This window comes from Cebus imitator, unplaced genomic scaffold (assembly GCF_001604975.1).
Source record: "Cebus imitator isolate Cc_AM_T3 unplaced genomic scaffold, Cebus_imitator-1.0 Scaffold818, whole genome shotgun sequence".
Classification (NCBI taxonomy): domain Eukaryota; kingdom Metazoa; phylum Chordata; class Mammalia; order Primates; family Cebidae; genus Cebus; species Cebus imitator.
In genome coordinates, this window is record NW_016108133.1 from 90,182 (window position 1) to 107,514 (window position 17,333).

Here is a 17,333-nt window from a genome sequence, read left to right on the forward strand (position 1 = left end):
TAGATAAAGGTTGGTGTAAGCAAGTACAGGCCAGTCACTTACAAAAATATATGACTCACAAATTGATGCCCGTCATGACTGGCCTATAGCAAGTGTGGAATACATGTTAGCTGTTGTTATTAGGAAGGACCAGAATGCCATGTGGGTCACTGGCTAAACATCAACTGTTAAACTGTACTACTTTTTAAAACCCCTATAAGATATATATTCAAAAATTTAAGATCCAGTCTAGAAAAGGGAAACCTAAGCATCTTTTGACATATAAAGATTCATTTTAAGGAAAAGCCATCTTTGCTGACCTTAAAATGATATGTCACCTTACATTGTCACAGGAGGATTGAAAATTGATCACCTCTCTTGATTGAAGCATTTTCACTCAAGACAAACATACAAACTCCAGATCCACAAGTTTAAACAATGCTACCCTTTATGTTTTTTGTGTTAGCTTAGCAGATTTGTTCTACTAAGGAAATCCTGATCAGTCTTGTGAACACTGGTACTTATGATGTTCACCATCTGGGCTAGTAGTGAATGTAAAACTAGGCCAGTATAGGATATCATGTAGCCTGAAGAGCCAGATCTTCAGTCTCAGTTTACAAGTTCTAACATGTGAATATAGACATTCTGAAATGGGACATAATTGGCCATAAGGGTGTGTCCTGTATATTTTGCTTTAAAATTAAGGAAGAACTTCATAAATATCAGAATTTGTAATTGTCAGATACTGTTCAGATTAGGTTCATTCTTGCATTGAGGCAGAGCAAGAACTACTATGACCTTAGCGGTGGCTTCTAGCCCCAAGATACATGTCTCAGCAGAAATGTGGACTCTTGGCCTGGCAAGAGAACAGTAGTATATTTACTATTCAATGTTGGAATCCATATGACATGAAAAAAATAAGAATAGACTTGGACATGGAAGAATTTTTCTCAGACCCTTTCAAGAAAGCTGACATTATCTTGCCTATTGAATGGGGGAAAGAAAGGTGGTCATTCTTCAAATAAACTGATCTTCTTTTATTCCTTCCAGCTGGTCTCCTCCAAAATACAGGTCAGCAAACTTGAAAGCAGCCTAAAACAGAGCAAGGCCAGCTGTGCTGACACGCAGAAGATGCTGTTTGAGGAACGAAATCATTTTGTCGAGATAGAGACAGAGTTACAAGCTGAGCTGGTCAGAATGGAGCAACAGCACCAGGAGAAGGTAAACTCTAGCAAGCCAAGAAGCTATACTGTGAAACCGTCATTGCCTTGTATTGTTAGTTTAAAAAGAAAATATGGAGATATGAAGTTTCCTTCAAAAGACCATGTGGCCTTTTCCATGTTTTGCAAATAAGGAGAAACCTGAAGCAGAGATGTGACTTATCTAAATTTACACATACCGGTGACAATGGCTCTTACCTCCAACTTAAATATGAATATTAGCGTGCTGAGAAATAGGCCAGGCACAGTGGCTCCTGCCTGTAATCCCAGCACTTTGGGAGGTCAAGGTAGGCAGATTGCTTGAGCTTGAGTTCAGGAGAGTGAAACCCCATCTCTACAAAAAATACAGAAAATTAGCCGAGCGTGGTGGCGTGCACCTGTGATCCCAACTACTCATAAGGCTGAAATGGGAGAATCGCTTGAACCCATGAGACAGAGGTTACTGTGAGCCGTGATTGCGCCACTGCACTCCAGCCTGGGCGACAGGAAAAAAAAAAAAAAAAAGAAAAAAAAAAAAAAACTATGCTGAGAAACATCCATGCTGTACTTACTACTTCATGCCATGAGAGCAAAAGAGAACAGTTTACTTCTAAATTATAAGGGAGCAGTCACCTGGATCACTGCTTGAACTAAGTCAAAATTTCTTTTTCCCCTTAGTACCTTTGTTACCACCCATTGGGCTGTGTCTTTTTCTAGGTGCTGTACCTTCTCAGCCAGCTGCAGCAAAGCCAAATGGCAGAGAAACAGTTAGAGGAATCAATCAGTGAAAAGGAACAGCAGCTGCTGAGCACACTGAAGTGTCAGGTATGATCACAAGGGAGAGGTCTCCAGAAATGAGTTTCACAGGACTGACTGAGAATCTTGTCTCATTTAGACCCTTGTACTTGCAGCAGAGAGTAATTAACTTCTGGAAAAAAGGTCTACAATGGTAGCCTCTACTGCCTTTTGGCCCTATTTGATCAGATTGGGAGTACTTAGAGTATAGCCACGGGTAGGAATAACCTCATTTTTGGTACCAAAATGGCAGCACATACTCCAAACCAGACTCTGAGGCTTCGTGGTTCTTGGCCTCAACCCTGAGCTCTAAAGAGTTGAAGAAGTGAAATAATTCAGTAGTTAATTAGAATCCTAGAGACATTCAAACGGTATGAAGAGCTTGTTCTTCTGTGCTAAGACCTGACATGTTTGTAAAATGCCTGGGGTCTGAATTCAGTCTAGAGGCTGGGAACACCACACCCTTTAGTAGCGTGTGATAGCACTATTTTAGTCTAACTTAGAATCTTTTTCCTGAACCACCAGTCTGTAGGGTTTCCTTGGCACCTTCCATCTAAGACATAAGCAAACTAGTTAAGGTTGTATGCATGAATCTGGTTGTCTTAGGTGCCAGGAATTTCAGTCGGGCTTATTAGAGTAGCAAGTAAACTGCCTAGTCTGTGTTGAGAAGGGTAAAGAGAAGCATCTATAGACTTCAAGAAAATAGAACTAAGTTTCTGTGGGTTTCTTAACCAGCATCCCAATACGAATAAGGGATATGAAGCTAAGGAATGGAAAAGAATAAGGAAGGCTTGTCAGGCAGAGTCCATGATTCCTATGAGTGTGGTCAGAGCTGCTGGGGAGCACTGGAATAGAAGTGGCATTCAGGGCACCTAGGAACGGGGAATCAGACATTTTTCTGGGTGCCAATGCCTGCTGTGCGAAAACCATCTGCTGCCAGCAACTTGGCAGCAGTATGTTTTCATCTATGTGAGTTGTTTGGTAACCCACATGTAGTGCCCAAAATAACCCCACATATCACTGCACTATCTGGAAATAGGATGAAGAACTTGAGAAGATGCGAGAAGTGTGTGAGCAAAATCAGCAGCTTCTCCGAGAGAATGAAATCATCAAGCAGGTAATACAGTTTCCCACCCACTCAGTAAGCCCTAAGAGACCCTGTTGCTACTAAGGCCAGCTCTTGGTAACAACTCTCATTGTGGTGACTTGGCTCTATTTCATGAGGTCTACATTGTTTCCATGTGACGTATGCATTTCAAATTGGAATAAACATAAGTTTTTAAATTTGCCATTTTCTGAATCTAATATTGTTGATATTGGAAAGTGGGAGTCAGCCTACTCTACCATCATCCTACCTCACTTTATTATGGTTTAACATTGAGCTAGCCTACATCTGTATCTGTTTTAGCCATAAATACTCAACAAGCTGCCCTGCATAATATACTTTGTCTCTTCTTTTCAAATAGAAACTGACCCTCCTTCAGGTAGCCAGCAGACAGAAACCTCTTCCTAAGGATGCCCTTCTATCTCCAGACTCTTCTTTTGAATATATCCCACCTAAGGTAAAATGATCAGTGCCTTTGTTACCTTTGCACAGCTTAGGTTTGAGGTGAGTGTGCTAAAATTGCCCTTTATAAGAGGCTGACAGTTAAAATTCCCAAATTCTAGCAGCTCACTTTTCTCTGGAGTCCCAGATAAAACTACAGTTCAATCCCAAGGAAAGTAGGCATTCTCGTGCGTCAGAAGGCTGACTTTGGGCCATGGACAGGCATTACCTAACACAACTGAGGAGGAGGAACAGGAGAAAAGAGCAATAATGTTCAGCTGTCCATCCAAAGATACTTATCTCATCATATCATGAGTTTCCCTTTCCTCCCTCAGATTGGTCAGCCTCCAATTTCAGTGCCTTCAAAGACTCTGCAAAGCCAAAGGTTAAAGCAGAATTTCTTCTGATTGGTAAAGCCAAGTGGGGTGGATTTAGGGAGTCTGAAATCTTTGCTCTGAGAATATAGCTGGCAACAGTTACTTGGAAGATATGATGCATATGTATTTTTTAATTTTTATTAAATAACTAACTACTCAGAACCTTTTTTCTTAGCCAAAACCTTCTCGTGTTAAAGAAAAGTTCCTGGAGCAAAGCATGGACATCGAGGATCTAAAATATTGTTCAGAGCATTCTGTCAGTGAGCATGAGGATGGTGATGATGACGGTGATGAGGGGGATGATGAGGAATGGAAGCCAACAAAATTAGTTAAGGTGTCCAGGAAGAACATCCAAGGGGTAGGAGCCAGCTCTTTAACTTTGTTTTTGTGTTTTATTGTTGTTGTGATTTTACTCTCTAGGCTAAGGAACCAAAGGAATTACAGAAAAAGCTAATAATTAAGGTCAAACAAGTTAAGTCTAGTTAGGAACAATCTGACTTAGGCATGCTTAGTTTACTTACACAATGATAGTCCTACATAATTATCAAACCTAGTTGTTTTATGTTGAAACATTAACTTCCCAGGCATTTCAGTTCAGCACCACTACCCCCAACTGTGCCCTGCAGCCACATTCACTTAAAAAGGACAGTTCACAAGTTATTTTAGCTGGCTTCCTAATTATTTGATTTGATTAGCCAAAAGCTCATCACCTGGGTAACTGAGCCTTATAAAGCCACACCACCAGGATGAAGCAAATCATAAGGTATAGACAGCCATGGTGGTAAGTCATTTGGTCAGTCAGAATCTTCGAGAATGCAACATATCATGTGCTCATAGTGAACCTAAGAGCTCATCCTTAGCTTCAGAGAGTTTATAATCTAATAGGAAAACAGGGCAAAGAAATAGAAGCATACCATAGAACCTCAGCATATGCATGTCAGGGAGATGGACTGAGGAGTCTTTTTTTGGTTTTTGGTGGGTTTTTTTGTTTGTTTGTTTTTTTGTTTTTTGTTTTTTTTTTTTGATGGAGTTTCACTCTTATTGCCCAGGCTGGAATACAATGGCGCGATCTCAGCTCACCACAACCTCGTCCTGGGATCAAGCAATTCCCCTGCCTCAGCCTTCTGAGTAGCTGGGATTACAGGCATGTGCTACCAAGCCTGGCTAATTTTGTATTTTTAGTAGAGATGGGGTTTCTCCATGTTGGTCAGGCTGGTCTTGAACTCTCAGCCTCAGGTGATCTGCCCGCCTCAACCTCCCAAAGTGCTGGGACTACAGGGATGAGCCACCACACGAGTTTTTAAGAGTGACTATAAAGCCAAACCAAGGAGGTGTAATTTAGGAAAATGCCATGAAGGAGGTGACTATTGCTGCATTGTAAGATGGATAGGGAAATACAGTCTTGGGAGCAACTGGGATGCATTTCTGGCACAATGAGTAGCATATTCCTAAGACTTGAAGGTTGTAGAGGAACAGAGGGTTGGGACACTTAGAGAAAATGGGACAGAGCATTTCTGTCTTTATTTATTCAACAAACATTTATGGAAGTTTTACTATAGTTGAAGTAGGAGAGCATGAGCTGGATGTAGATGAAAAGGTCAGCTAAGTAATAGGAGGCAGAGCTGAGATGTAGACACAAAAAAATGGTAAAGGCCAGGCACAGTGGCTTATACCTATAATCCCAGCACTTCCAGAGGCTGAGGCGGGTGGATCACCTGAGGTCGGGAGTTTGAGAACAGACAGGCCAATATGGTGAAATCCCATCTCTACTAAAAATACAAAAACTAGCAGGTGTGGTGGCTTGCACCTATAGTCCCAGCTACTTGGGAGGCTAAGGCAGGAGAATCCCTTGAACCCAGGAAGTGGAGGTTGCAGTGAGCAGAGATCACACCACTGTACTCCAGCCTGGGAGACAGAGCAAGACTGTCTCAAAAAAAAAAAAAAAGAAAAGTAGTAGAGGGGGCCTAAAGCTCTGGAAAGGAGTGTCCAAATGTGAGGCAAATATGGAGATACTTGTCCTCAAGGAAAGCTTCATATATTTATCATAGCACTGTTGCTCTAAGCTTAAAAGGGCAACATAGAAGTATAGCAAATATTGCAAGTAAATGATATTTGCTATTAGGGATAAATCCTATGTAAAACAATGAGGAATTTTTCTAGGCTTTTCCCTTGATTTTATAATTCGGAAAGTGAATATAACTGGGCTTGAAAGGGAGCAAGTTAGTATAAAATCTAGTTTCTCTAAAGTTACCTTTCGGCAATCTCAGAGTACATGGATACTATGACTGCTCTTTTATCAGACTGCTTGCAGTCATATTACCTGTAGACCTTGATGCTTCACAGAGAGGATCTTTATTATTATTGCTTCAACCCAGCTGAAGCTGACTGGGACTATCATTAGATTACTGAAAAGGAGATTGAAGGAAGCACCAAAATGATGACTTGTCCAGAGTTAATGGCTTCCTCACTCAGTCACATTTCCTATATGTACTAAGGAGATGCTGGAGGGTAGGTCATGTGCTATCACAGAAAAAGTAGTAACTTAGAAGCCAGATAGACATGGGTTCTAGTCTTGAGTTTGCCACTGGTTCATTGAGTAACCTTGAGCAAGTCAGTCTCCCTGGGCCTCAGATTCCTTATCTATGCAATGCAGGGTCTAGAACAGTGGTCCCCAACCTATTTGGCGTCAGGGACCAGTTTTGTGGAAGACAGTTTTTCCACAGACTGGTTGAGGGGGTGGTTTTGGGATGAAACTGTTCCATCTCAGATATCAGGCATTAGTTAGAGTCTCATAAGGAGCGTGCAACATGTACAGTTCACAATAAGACTCTTGCTTCTATGAGAATCTAATGCTGCCACTTAATCTGACAGGAGGTGGAGCCCAGGCTGTAATGTTTGCTCGCTTGCAGCTTACCTCCTGCTGTGCGGCCCAGTTCCTAACAGGTCGCTGACCAGTACTGGTCCCCAGCCTGGAGGTTGTGGACCCCCTGGGCTAGAATAGATTATGTATAAGGTTCCTTCTAGGACTAATATCCTGAGTCAAACTAATAGTCCAAGTTGTGTAAATGAGTTTTTATTATTATTATTATTATTTTTTAATTTTTTATTGCATTTTAGATTTTGGGGTACATGTGAAGAACATGCAAGATTGTTGCATAGGTACACACATGGCAGTGTGATTTGCTGCCTTCCTCCCCTTCACCTATATCTGGCATTTCTCCCCACGCTATCTTTCCCCAACTCCCCACCCACCACTGTCCCTCCCCTATTTCTCCCCAACAGATCCCAGTGTGTGATGCTCCCCTCCCTGTGTCCATGTGTTCTCATTGTTCAACATCCACCTATGAGTGAGAACATGCAGTGTTTGATTTTCTGTTCTTGTGTCAGTTTGCTGAGAATGATGGTTTCCTGGTTCATCCATGTCCCTACAAAGGACATGAACTCATCATTTTTGATGGCTGCATAGTATTCCATGGTGTATATGTGCCACATTTTCCCTGTCCAGTCTATCATTGATGGGCATTTGGGTTGGTTCCAGGTCTTTGCTATTGTAAACAGTGCTGCAATGAACATTCATGTGCATATGTCCTTATAGTAGAACGATTTATAATCCTTTGGATATATACCCAGTAATGGGATTGCATGTAAATGAGTTTTAATAATAATGCTTTTATATGGTGTTATATGGTATCTGAGAAGTTGGGAGGAATATATGCAAAAGCACCTTGTGAAGGATATAATATTATGCGGGTATTGTTGTTAAAGCACTGTAAGCATTTTATAAATATTCTCATTTGTCATGTTTGGCAGAAAAGAGGAAGAGCAGGTATTCTTGCCTCTATGTTACTGATGAAGGAATGGCCTGGGCACGGTGGCTCATACCTGTAATCCTAATACTTTGGGAAGCCAAGGTGGGAGCATCACTTGAGCCCAGAGTTTGAGGCTGCAGTGAACTATGATTGTGCCCCTGCACTCCAGCCTCAGTGACAGAGTGAGACCCCATCTCTAAATTTAAAAAAATTTTTTAAAAAAAAGAATGGAGGTGAACTTGGATAAGTGACTTGTCCAAGGTCATGCCAAGCATTAAATATAGGACTAGAGTCTGAGTCTCCTAATCCCTGCACTCCAGCCTCGGTGACAGAGCGAGACCCCATCTGTAAATTTAAAAATTAAAAAAGAAAAAAAAGAATGGAGATGACCTTGGATGAAGTAATTTGTCCAAGGTCATGCCAAGCATCACACACACACACACATTGCCCCACATACATGTATTAAATACATTTGTAGTTATGTCTGTGGTAAGGGCACTTTCTATCTTTGACATTCTAAGCTGCTTCCTGGTGTGAGAGAGAATAGGGTGAAGTTACAGCTCATGTACCTGGCATTCATGTGACTGCATCTGTCATGTATGTCATGACTGTTCTGTAATACCACTGCCAGGTGTTTATCTAACCTCTTCTTGCTTGAAGACTTCTAGTAGGGGGAGGCTCACAGTCTTACAGGAGAACTCATGTTCTATCCTTTGACCCAGTAATTATACACATAGGAATTTATACTAAAGAAATAGACATTGATATGTAAATGTATTAATTCATTCAACAAATTTTTTTCTGAGCACCTATGTGCCAGGCACTGTTTCTAGATGCTGAGAAGACAAGAAACGAGATAGGTGAGATTCTTTGCCCTCATGAAACTGATATTCTTGTGGGAAAGACGCACAGTAACCAGAAAAATAAAATAATTTTAGATAGTGATGAGTGAAAAAGAAAAGAAAATACAGTGAAGTCATAGAGAATGTGGGATGGGAAAGAGCACTTTAGAAGAGTGCTTGCAGCCAGGCACGGTGGCTCTTGCCTGTTATCCCAGCACTTTGGGAGGCTGAGGCAGGTGGATCACTTGAGGCCAGGATTTCAATACCAGCCTGGCCAATGTGGTAAAACCCCATCTCTACTAAAAATATAAGCCAGGCATGATGGTGCATGCCTGTAATCCCAACTACTCGGGAGGCTGAGGCACAAGAATTGCTTAAATCTGGGAGGCAGAGGTTCCAGTGAGCCAAGATGGTACCACTGCACTCCAGCCTGGGAGACAGAGCAAGACTCTATCTTAAAAAGAGAGAGAGAGAGAGTGCTTGGGGAGGCCAGGCACAGTGGCTTGTCCCTGTAATCCCAACACTTTGGGAGGCTGAGGTGGGAGGATTGCTTGATGTCAAGAGCTAAATACTAGCCTTGGCAACTAGCCCATCTCATTTTTTAAATTAAAGAAGAGTGCTTGGGGAGGTCTCTCTGAGAAGGAAATATCTAAGCTGAAGGTCTGAACAGTGAAGAGCAAGTTAGGAAAAAAAGAATCAGAACATTTCAGGAAAGGTGAACAGAAAATGCAAAACCTCAGGGCAGGAATGAGCTTAGTATCTCAAGGAACAACTAAAATGGCCAGCGTAGCTAGAATGTATTGAGAAGTGGGAAAGTATAGCATAAGCTACAGACAGGGGATGGGTAGTCAAGGGCCAGATTATGGAGGGCCTTGTCAGTCATGGTACAGTTTAGATTGTATTTCTATACAAGGATATCCATTGCAACATGATTTATAATAGTGAACAATTTCTTTCAAAACAATCTTAATATTTAACGTTAGGGGACTGGTTAAATAAATCAACATTATCCCCATGATGAACTATTACACACAACTATTAAAAGTCAAGTTTTATGATTTTTCAGATTTTGTAAAGGGATATATATATTATTCTGCTAATCAGGAAAAAAAACATTATTGTGGTTTCTACAGAGTAAAGGTGATGGTTCTTATATGAAAAAAACTTAAGGGCTTGAATTTGACTACAAGCTCAGTATGAATCCACAAAGATGTAATAAGAAAAAAAGCAACTGTGATTTTAGGCCTCATTAACAGGACTGTTGGGTCCATAACAAGGGAGGTGTTTGTCACAGTCCACTTCACAGTGGTCACACCACATTCAGAAAGTTGTACTCATTTCTGGATCTCACAATTAAAGATAACTTTGACAAACTGGTGTATAGTCAAGGTGGTGAGGATACGAGAGAACCATGTCATGTGGTGAATCATTGAGAGAACTAGGTATATTTAACTTTAAGAGAATTTGGGCAGAAGGGGACTAGGGAGTAAAAATTATGTTCAGGGTTTGAACAGTTATGCTATAAAAGTGGGGTTAAACTGATTCCATGTAATTTTAGATGACAGAATTGGGTCCTATGGTGAGAAGTTATATAGAAACTATTATCACCTCAGGATAAATAGAGCTTCAGATCATTAGACCAGGGATGTTAAGAGGGGCTTCATACATCAGATCAGTCTTTAGATGGTTGCTGAGGTCTCTTCTTACTCTTCCTTCATCCTGTGAGCTCGGCCACCTCTGTCTTTTCTAAGCCAAACTATCCCACTTTCTTCTACCGTTTTTCTTATAGCATGGCTTCCTATAATTCTGGTCACCCACCTCTTTTTTGTTTAACATCCTCTTTACACACTGAATTCCTGAATGTGTATACAAGATAACATGCTTATTGATTATATTGATTTAATAAATGGTAAGTCCTTATAACAGTGCCTGGCACACATTAATGTTAGCTGTCACTATTGCAGCCTTATTTAAAAGAGTGGAAAATGGCACTATGAGGAGAATGGGCAAACTGTGGCAAGTTCGTAGAGTGAAAATGAATGGAATTGAAGCTATATGTATCAACATATAATAAGATGTCATTTATACAAAGTTTAAAAATGTTTAAGACAATTTCTTGTTTTTGTTTTTGTTTTTTTTTTTTTTACAAAAACTCATATGTGTGGCCAGGCACTGCTCCTCTCACCTGTAATCTCAGCACTTCGGGAGGCTGAGGCAAGAGGATTGCTTGAGGCCAGGAGTTCAAGACCAGCCTCAGCAACATGGCGAGACCCTCTCTCTACAAAAACAAAAACAAAAAATTAGCCAGGCACGGTGGCATGTGCCTGTGGTCCCAACTACTCTGGAGCCTGAGGCAGGAGGATCACTTGTCCAAGAGGCTGAGGCTGCAGTAAGCTATGATTGTGCCACTGCACCCCAGCCTGGGTGACAGAGCAAGACCCTGTCTCAAAAAAAAAAAAAACCTCATGTAATAAGATACATACACAGGAATGGCAAATACCTAATTCAGGAAACTGTATGTCCCTGGAAAGGGGGAGGCAAATGAGATCAGGAAGGAGTGCATAGGAGACCTTGGTTATATCTGCATTTTACTTATTAAGGGTGGTTAGTGGGGGCATGAGTGAGGTTTTTTTATTACTACTGTCTATGCTTTTGTATGCATTAACAAAATTATGGTACCCTAAAATAGGATGTATTATTTCAAATGGGATCCAACCAAGCCAGGGTACAGTGAAATAATTACTCCCCATCTTTTCTGAACTCCAAATTTCTACCTGACTGCATTTGCTTTGGGACAGCCATTTCATGCTGTTGATTCACAGAGCTTGCTTACACCTCAAATCCCTAGGCCCTTTTCTGCACAGTCTTTTTTTAATTTTTTCTTTTGAGACGAGGTCTCACTCTGTCACCCAGGCTGGAGGGCAGTGGCATGATCTGCCTCCCAGGCTCAAGTGATCCTCCCACCTCAGCCTCCCAAGTAACTGGAACCACAGGCACACACCACCAGGCCCAGCTAATTTTTGGCATTTTTGGTGGAGACAGGGTTTCACCATGTTGCCCAGGCTCGTCTCAAACTCCTGAGCTCAAGCAATCCACCCACCTTGACCTCCCAAAGTGCTGGGATTACTGGCATGAGCTACCTCACAGTCTACTTTTAAGCTAGGTCACTCCCCATGTTGTATTTATATGGCTGATTTGGGGGGAACCTAAATACCAACCTTACAAAAACTTTCTACTTTCAGCCCTTAAGTCCAGCCTGTCAAAATATTTGTGAATTGTGATTCTTTTATCTTACATTTTACTGATCCTTCTAGCTAGAGCTGATAAATATGCCTACCTTATAGACTAGTTATGAGATTCAAATGAGATTTTGTATTTATGTACATGAAAGTAATCTGAAAAATGTAAAGTGCTATCAAATATAAATGATTTTATTTCATATCATCAGTGATTTATCAAAATGTGGTAAGGACAAAGCCCAGGCTAACACTGGACAAAATGTAGAAATGTGAGCTGGATGAAAGTACAGTTTGGTAATTATAAAAATACTGAGCAACTACACTCAGTTTTTAAATATACCTAACTATACTACCATCTAACTCACAGTTCTTCACTTTGCCCATAAAATGATCATAACATTCTTCGTCAGTTGCCTTGCATTATCATGCTAGCCCTCTGATCTGTTCTTCATGTATACTGTCCAAAAGAAAATGGATTTTTCAGCCAGGCACAGTGGCTCACGCTTGTAATCCCAGCACTTTGGGAAGCTGAGGCGGGCAGATCACCTGAGGTCAGGAGTTCAAGACCAGCCTGGGCAACATGGTGAAAACCTGTCTCTACTAAAAATACAAAAATTAGCTGAGCATGGTGGCAGGCACCTGTAATCCCAGCTACTTGGGAAGCTGAGGTAGGAGAATCGCTTGAACCTAGAAGGTGGAAGTTGCAGTGAGCCGAGATCACGCCATTGCATTCCAGCCTAGACAACAGAGCAAGGCTGCATCTGAAAAACAAAAAAAAAGTAGCCAGGTGTGGTGGCATGCACCAGTAATCCCAGCTACTCGGGAGGCTGAGGCAGGAGAATCACTTGAACCTGGGAGGCAGAGGTTGCAGTGAACTGAGATCGCACCAGTACAGTCCAGCCTGGGCGACATAATACAACTCCATCTCAAAAAGAAAAAGAAAATGAATTTGTCTGGCAAGACTTGTTCTCAATAAACCTATGATGGCTCTTGGTGATTACTATTTCACTAAAGAAGAGAGGACTAAGGAGATTGAAGCTTGGTATATAATAGTACTTTCCATTTTTCTAGAAAAGCTTGCGAATGAAGGGAAGTCATTGTAAACTAGTCTTCTAACCCTTTCAGTAATGTGTCTTTCTGCAAACGTGTTTTGCAGTGTTCCTGCAAGGGCTGGTGTGGAAACAAGCAGTGTGGGTGCAGGAAACAAAAGTCAGACTGTGGTGTGGACTGTAGCTGTGACCCTGCAAAGTGTCGGAACCGCCAGCAAGGCAAGGTAGGATCAGTGCTGTTTCCTCTCCCCATCCTTTCAGACCTCCACTAGTTTCCACCCTCTTTTTCTGCCTTCTGTCCTGAAACCTGGAGTCTCCTGCACAGTTCTTCCTACCCTTCTCCTTCCCTCCGCACCCAGAAAAAGAGATAGTTCACTTCTCAATCCTTTTTCCTTGCTGCTTGCCTGTTCACATACCCCTTTCAGAAACCACTGCACTTCCCAGGAGATTCCCATGTATAGAGCTCCCTACCCCAAGCCTTGGCTGTAAAGTTTCTGTACTGTTGATGAGACAACAAGGACAAGAAAGCAGGCATTCACAGGCATATAGACATGTAGGATCAAACTAGTCCAGAGGTTTAACTGGAACTGTAAGAGCCACGTACTGAGGTAGCAGCTTCCAAGAAGTTAATCCTCTGACATCTTGAGACATTTGTTACTTAGATTCTCTCCATGGGAACCAGCTAGCTATTTCTTAGCTCTAGGAAAAGATCCACAGGAACCAGGCCTTTCTAATAGTCATTGTTGTAAACTAAGTTAACCTAAATGTCCTCTTAATATTGCTCCCAGGAATAGCAAACTCAGGAAAATCAAATGTGCCCTGAGAAAAGCAGCACCAAGCAAGTCAGATCCCTATACCTGCCTTACACCTACCTGTGCCATAGCAAAAATGCATTACTCCAGCTCTCTGTGTGATACACAGTAATTCTAGCAAGCACAATCTAATGATGATTCATCATGCATTTCTTGAACATCTACATGTGAAGAGTTTCAGCCTGCGTGTTCTATTACAAAGTCTTCTAACATAGATAGGCAAGCCAGAGGTCAGGCTAAGACCTATAAAAGTAGCAGAGACCTTAAGGATTCTCTATCCCTGTGGTTTTTCAATTTGGGTTCAAGAGTCATGTAGTAGCTCCATGAAAGGGCCTCCAGGCAGAGAGGCAGTCCTTCCCTCCTCACCTATCTCTATCTCTCTTGGACTCAGTTTCCTTAACTGAAAGGAATACTAATACAGGCAACACCCTGTATGGATGCTAAAAGGGATATTGCAAATTATAGAGGGGGAGTTTAGTCAAACAAATGACCAAGACTTGTCTTTGCTTTAAACCTGGCCTTGTGAGATGTCCCATGCCACTGCCTAGTCTTCGCCTTCAGAGGCTACATACAAGCATTGCTCCATTCCTTCAGGGACAGAGCATGTCAAATACTAAGACCTCCCCAAGCAGGGCCTCCCTAAGACTTGCTTCGACTGACTAATCAGGCACTTACCTCTTTGGTTGAATGGAAACAGACTGATTTTGTAACCTTAGTAGCCAAATTTATAATATGCCTGTATTTTCAGGATAGCTTGAGCACAATTGAACGGACCCAGGATTCCGAAGGCTCCTTCAAACTGGAGGATCCTACTGAGGTGACTCCAGGATTGAGCTTCTTTAACCCTGTCTGTGCCACCCCCAATAGCAAGGTAGGTGGGTTAAAAGGCAGACATTGGAAAACAGGATTAGCATCCTTCTCTGTATTATCTATGATAGACCAGTAGGAGAGAGGCAGATGGAGTAAACATATAATCAGCTTGCTGGGAACTAGGGATTGGGCATAAACTAGAGTCTAGTTTTTCCGCAGAACAATCTTAAAGAAAACCTTATACTACTGGGAGTATGTCAAGCATCTATAGCAGCTCAGCTGGGCTGAGCTTCTGCCCTTTCTAAAGTCTATTCATACCTGTCTCTGTCCCTCCTAGATCCTGAAAGAGATGTGTGACGTGAAGCAAGTACTGTCAAAGAAGACTTCCCCACCTCCCTCCCCTTTTGACCTCCCAGAGTTGAAACATGTAGCAACAGAATACCAAGAAAATAAGGCTCCAGGGAAGAAAAAGAAACGAGCTCTGGCCAGCAACACCAGCTTCTTCTCTGGCTGCTCCCCTATTGAAGAAGAGGCCCGCTGAAGTTGGAGTCATCTTCTCTACCCCCAATCTGGCCTGGGAGATGCTTTCAGGTTGCAGCCAGAAGGGGTTTTTTAAATGACTTCTCTGGATTTCAGGTTTCTTGCTGTTGTAAAAAGGAACAAAGCATTACTGAAAAGAAGGTAACCTTTGTTGGATGTTGGCCCTCAGCCTCCAGCCCCAGACTACTGTTCTCTGTTCTCCAGAAGGGTACTAAGCCACCTACTAAAGAGAGAACCAACTGACTTTCCTAATGACTCATCAGGAAGCAGCCCTCAGTATGGTCAAGTTCTTTCTTATTTGTGAGCAGTTCAGGCTATCTCCTGATGGCTTTCCTATCTTTTGGTTGTCTCTGTTTAATGGAGGAGCCTGGCCTAGGATGGAGGCCTGGCTTAGATCTTTCACTCCACCTCAGGAATGGGGTTGTGATCTTTTCTGTCCTGACCCTCTCTGAATTGTGTTTCAATAGTACTCTTGACTGTCTGCCATGTTGTTGAAGTAAATGAACTATTTTTAAATGTTAAGTAAGTAAATAAACCTTAGCTCATCTACTGTTTGGGAAGATCCTTCTGTGCTCGAGGGAGAAATAAAATTTCAACCTGTGTTCCTCAGCCCCTGGGGTAGCTATTAAGGAGATTCATTTCAAGTACCTGAGCCTCCTTGCCTTATTGTAGCTGCCCTCTTTCCCAGAGGGTAGTGTGGAGTGTGACGGGTCTTTAAGTTGCTCTGCTACCCTAGGAAATTGGAATCGCGTTAGCAAGGCCAGTGGCCTGACCGCTGTAGAACCTGCCTGGCTTCCAGATTTGAGAGGAAGAAACCACATTTACTAACCATCTCCATGTTCTTGCCACAGTTTTATTTGTTTTTCACACACAAAAAAAAAGTCAACACAGATAGATGTCCTTATTTTGCAGATGAGGAAACTAGTGTGCAAAGAAGTTAAGTAACTTACCCAGAGTCACAAAGTTAGTGAGTAATAGAGCTATCACCTGAACGCAGAGCCACCATCCAAGCTTCTTCATTCTAGCCAACTCTCTAGTAGAGTGCCAGCAGCGGCCACTTCTAATGCCCTACAGCCTGATTTCTTAGTGTAGGAGAAGCATTGCACCACACTGCTGTCCAGTCCCAGGACAGAACAGCACTGACTCCTTGCTTTTTCCTTTGAAAGATGCTTACACCTTACAATGCATCAGGATTCTCCATCTCTGCTTAAAGCTAAAAGGGGGCCAGCCCTGGAATGCCATGCACAGGCTACTGACCAGCCTTGTAGCCTTCTGAGGAGTTCAAAAGCCCTGGGCTTCATGTCCATGCATTCTGAATCCCAGAACCTTTCTCCCCAAAAAAGCTCCCAGATCATCCCCAAAAACTCAAAAGCCAAGACTCCTAGAATCCACCAGAGTCCAAGCAAAAGAATTGAGCAACAGTCTGCCTAGAATGAAGCCTGCAATGTACTAGGTGACCTGCTAGCCTTCCCTGGCATCCTGCCAGCAAGCAGCCCTGCTTCTCTTTGCATTTTAATGCCGAGGGAGCAAGGGAGCCTCTGCCATTGCCAACTAGAGCCTCTGGATACAATGGGAAGGCTAAGAGGGAGGGGGGCCGGCTCTTGGCATAAGAGAGCCAGTCTTCCTTCTCGCTGTTTGAAATCCAGTGTGTGTGGGGGGAGGGGCAAGCAGGCTTATCCACAGAGAAAACATCCTTTCCCACCAACACTGCACTAATAGCCCCCAGACCTCAAGTCACTGCATCAGGCGTAAGGTAGAGGGAGAGGTCAATCAAGCCAGCCCCTGGCCCCCATCCCACCCAGACCCCTGTACTTTAAGCACTAAGCAAACCCTATAGCATGCTAGCCAGCCCTTCCTTGCTGATGCTGATGCTATAGTAACAGCATCTTTTGTATGTGTTGTTCATCTTCCAAAAGCCTGTGACCCCAGTATACTCTACACTCCTCAAAGGATTCTTGGAAAGAGACTCAGATGCCTTAGGGACAAGGCAGCAGAAATGACACAAGTCTCAGCAGCTCCTGAATGAGCATCTCCTGTCTGGGGTAATGAGGGAAAGGGAGAACTGCTAGTGTCACCCAGGATCCACAAGGCTCATGGGGACCTCCGGTCCAGAAAAGGGCAACTTGCTGTCCAGAGTTCAGGAAGTAGCTTATAGCTTCTGTTGCCCAGGCTGGAGTGTAGTGGCACGATCTCAACTCACTGCATCCTTGACCCCCTGGGCTCAAGCAATCTTCCCACATCAGCCTCCCAAGTAGCTAGGACTACAAGTCCACACCACCACGACTGGCTAATTTTTCTATTTTTTGTAGAGATGGGGTTTCATCAAGTTGGCCAGG

General features: G+C 42.6%; 1 protein-coding gene across 1 annotated transcript in view; it reads left to right on the forward strand.

Moving 5' to 3' along the window:
- LOC108297588 (chromosome-associated kinesin KIF4A-like) overlaps positions 1–15,606 on the forward strand; it is a gene marked incomplete at its 5' end in the record, with an annotated part of 81,727 nt that extends 66,121 nt beyond the window's left edge. The window contains 8 exons of the mRNA XM_037735464.1: positions 1,030–1,200; positions 1,896–2,003; positions 3,013–3,090; positions 3,440–3,535; positions 4,072–4,254; positions 12,943–13,059; positions 14,396–14,518; positions 14,795–15,606. Of these exons, the coding sequence (XP_037591392.1) occupies positions 1,030–1,200; positions 1,896–2,003; positions 3,013–3,090; positions 3,440–3,535; positions 4,072–4,254; positions 12,943–13,059; positions 14,396–14,518; positions 14,795–14,998 (1,080 nt within the window). The remainder of the gene's footprint in view (positions 1–1,029; positions 1,201–1,895; positions 2,004–3,012; positions 3,091–3,439; positions 3,536–4,071; positions 4,255–12,942; positions 13,060–14,395; positions 14,519–14,794) is intronic.
- Positions 15,607–17,333: the final 1,727 nt, after the last annotated feature.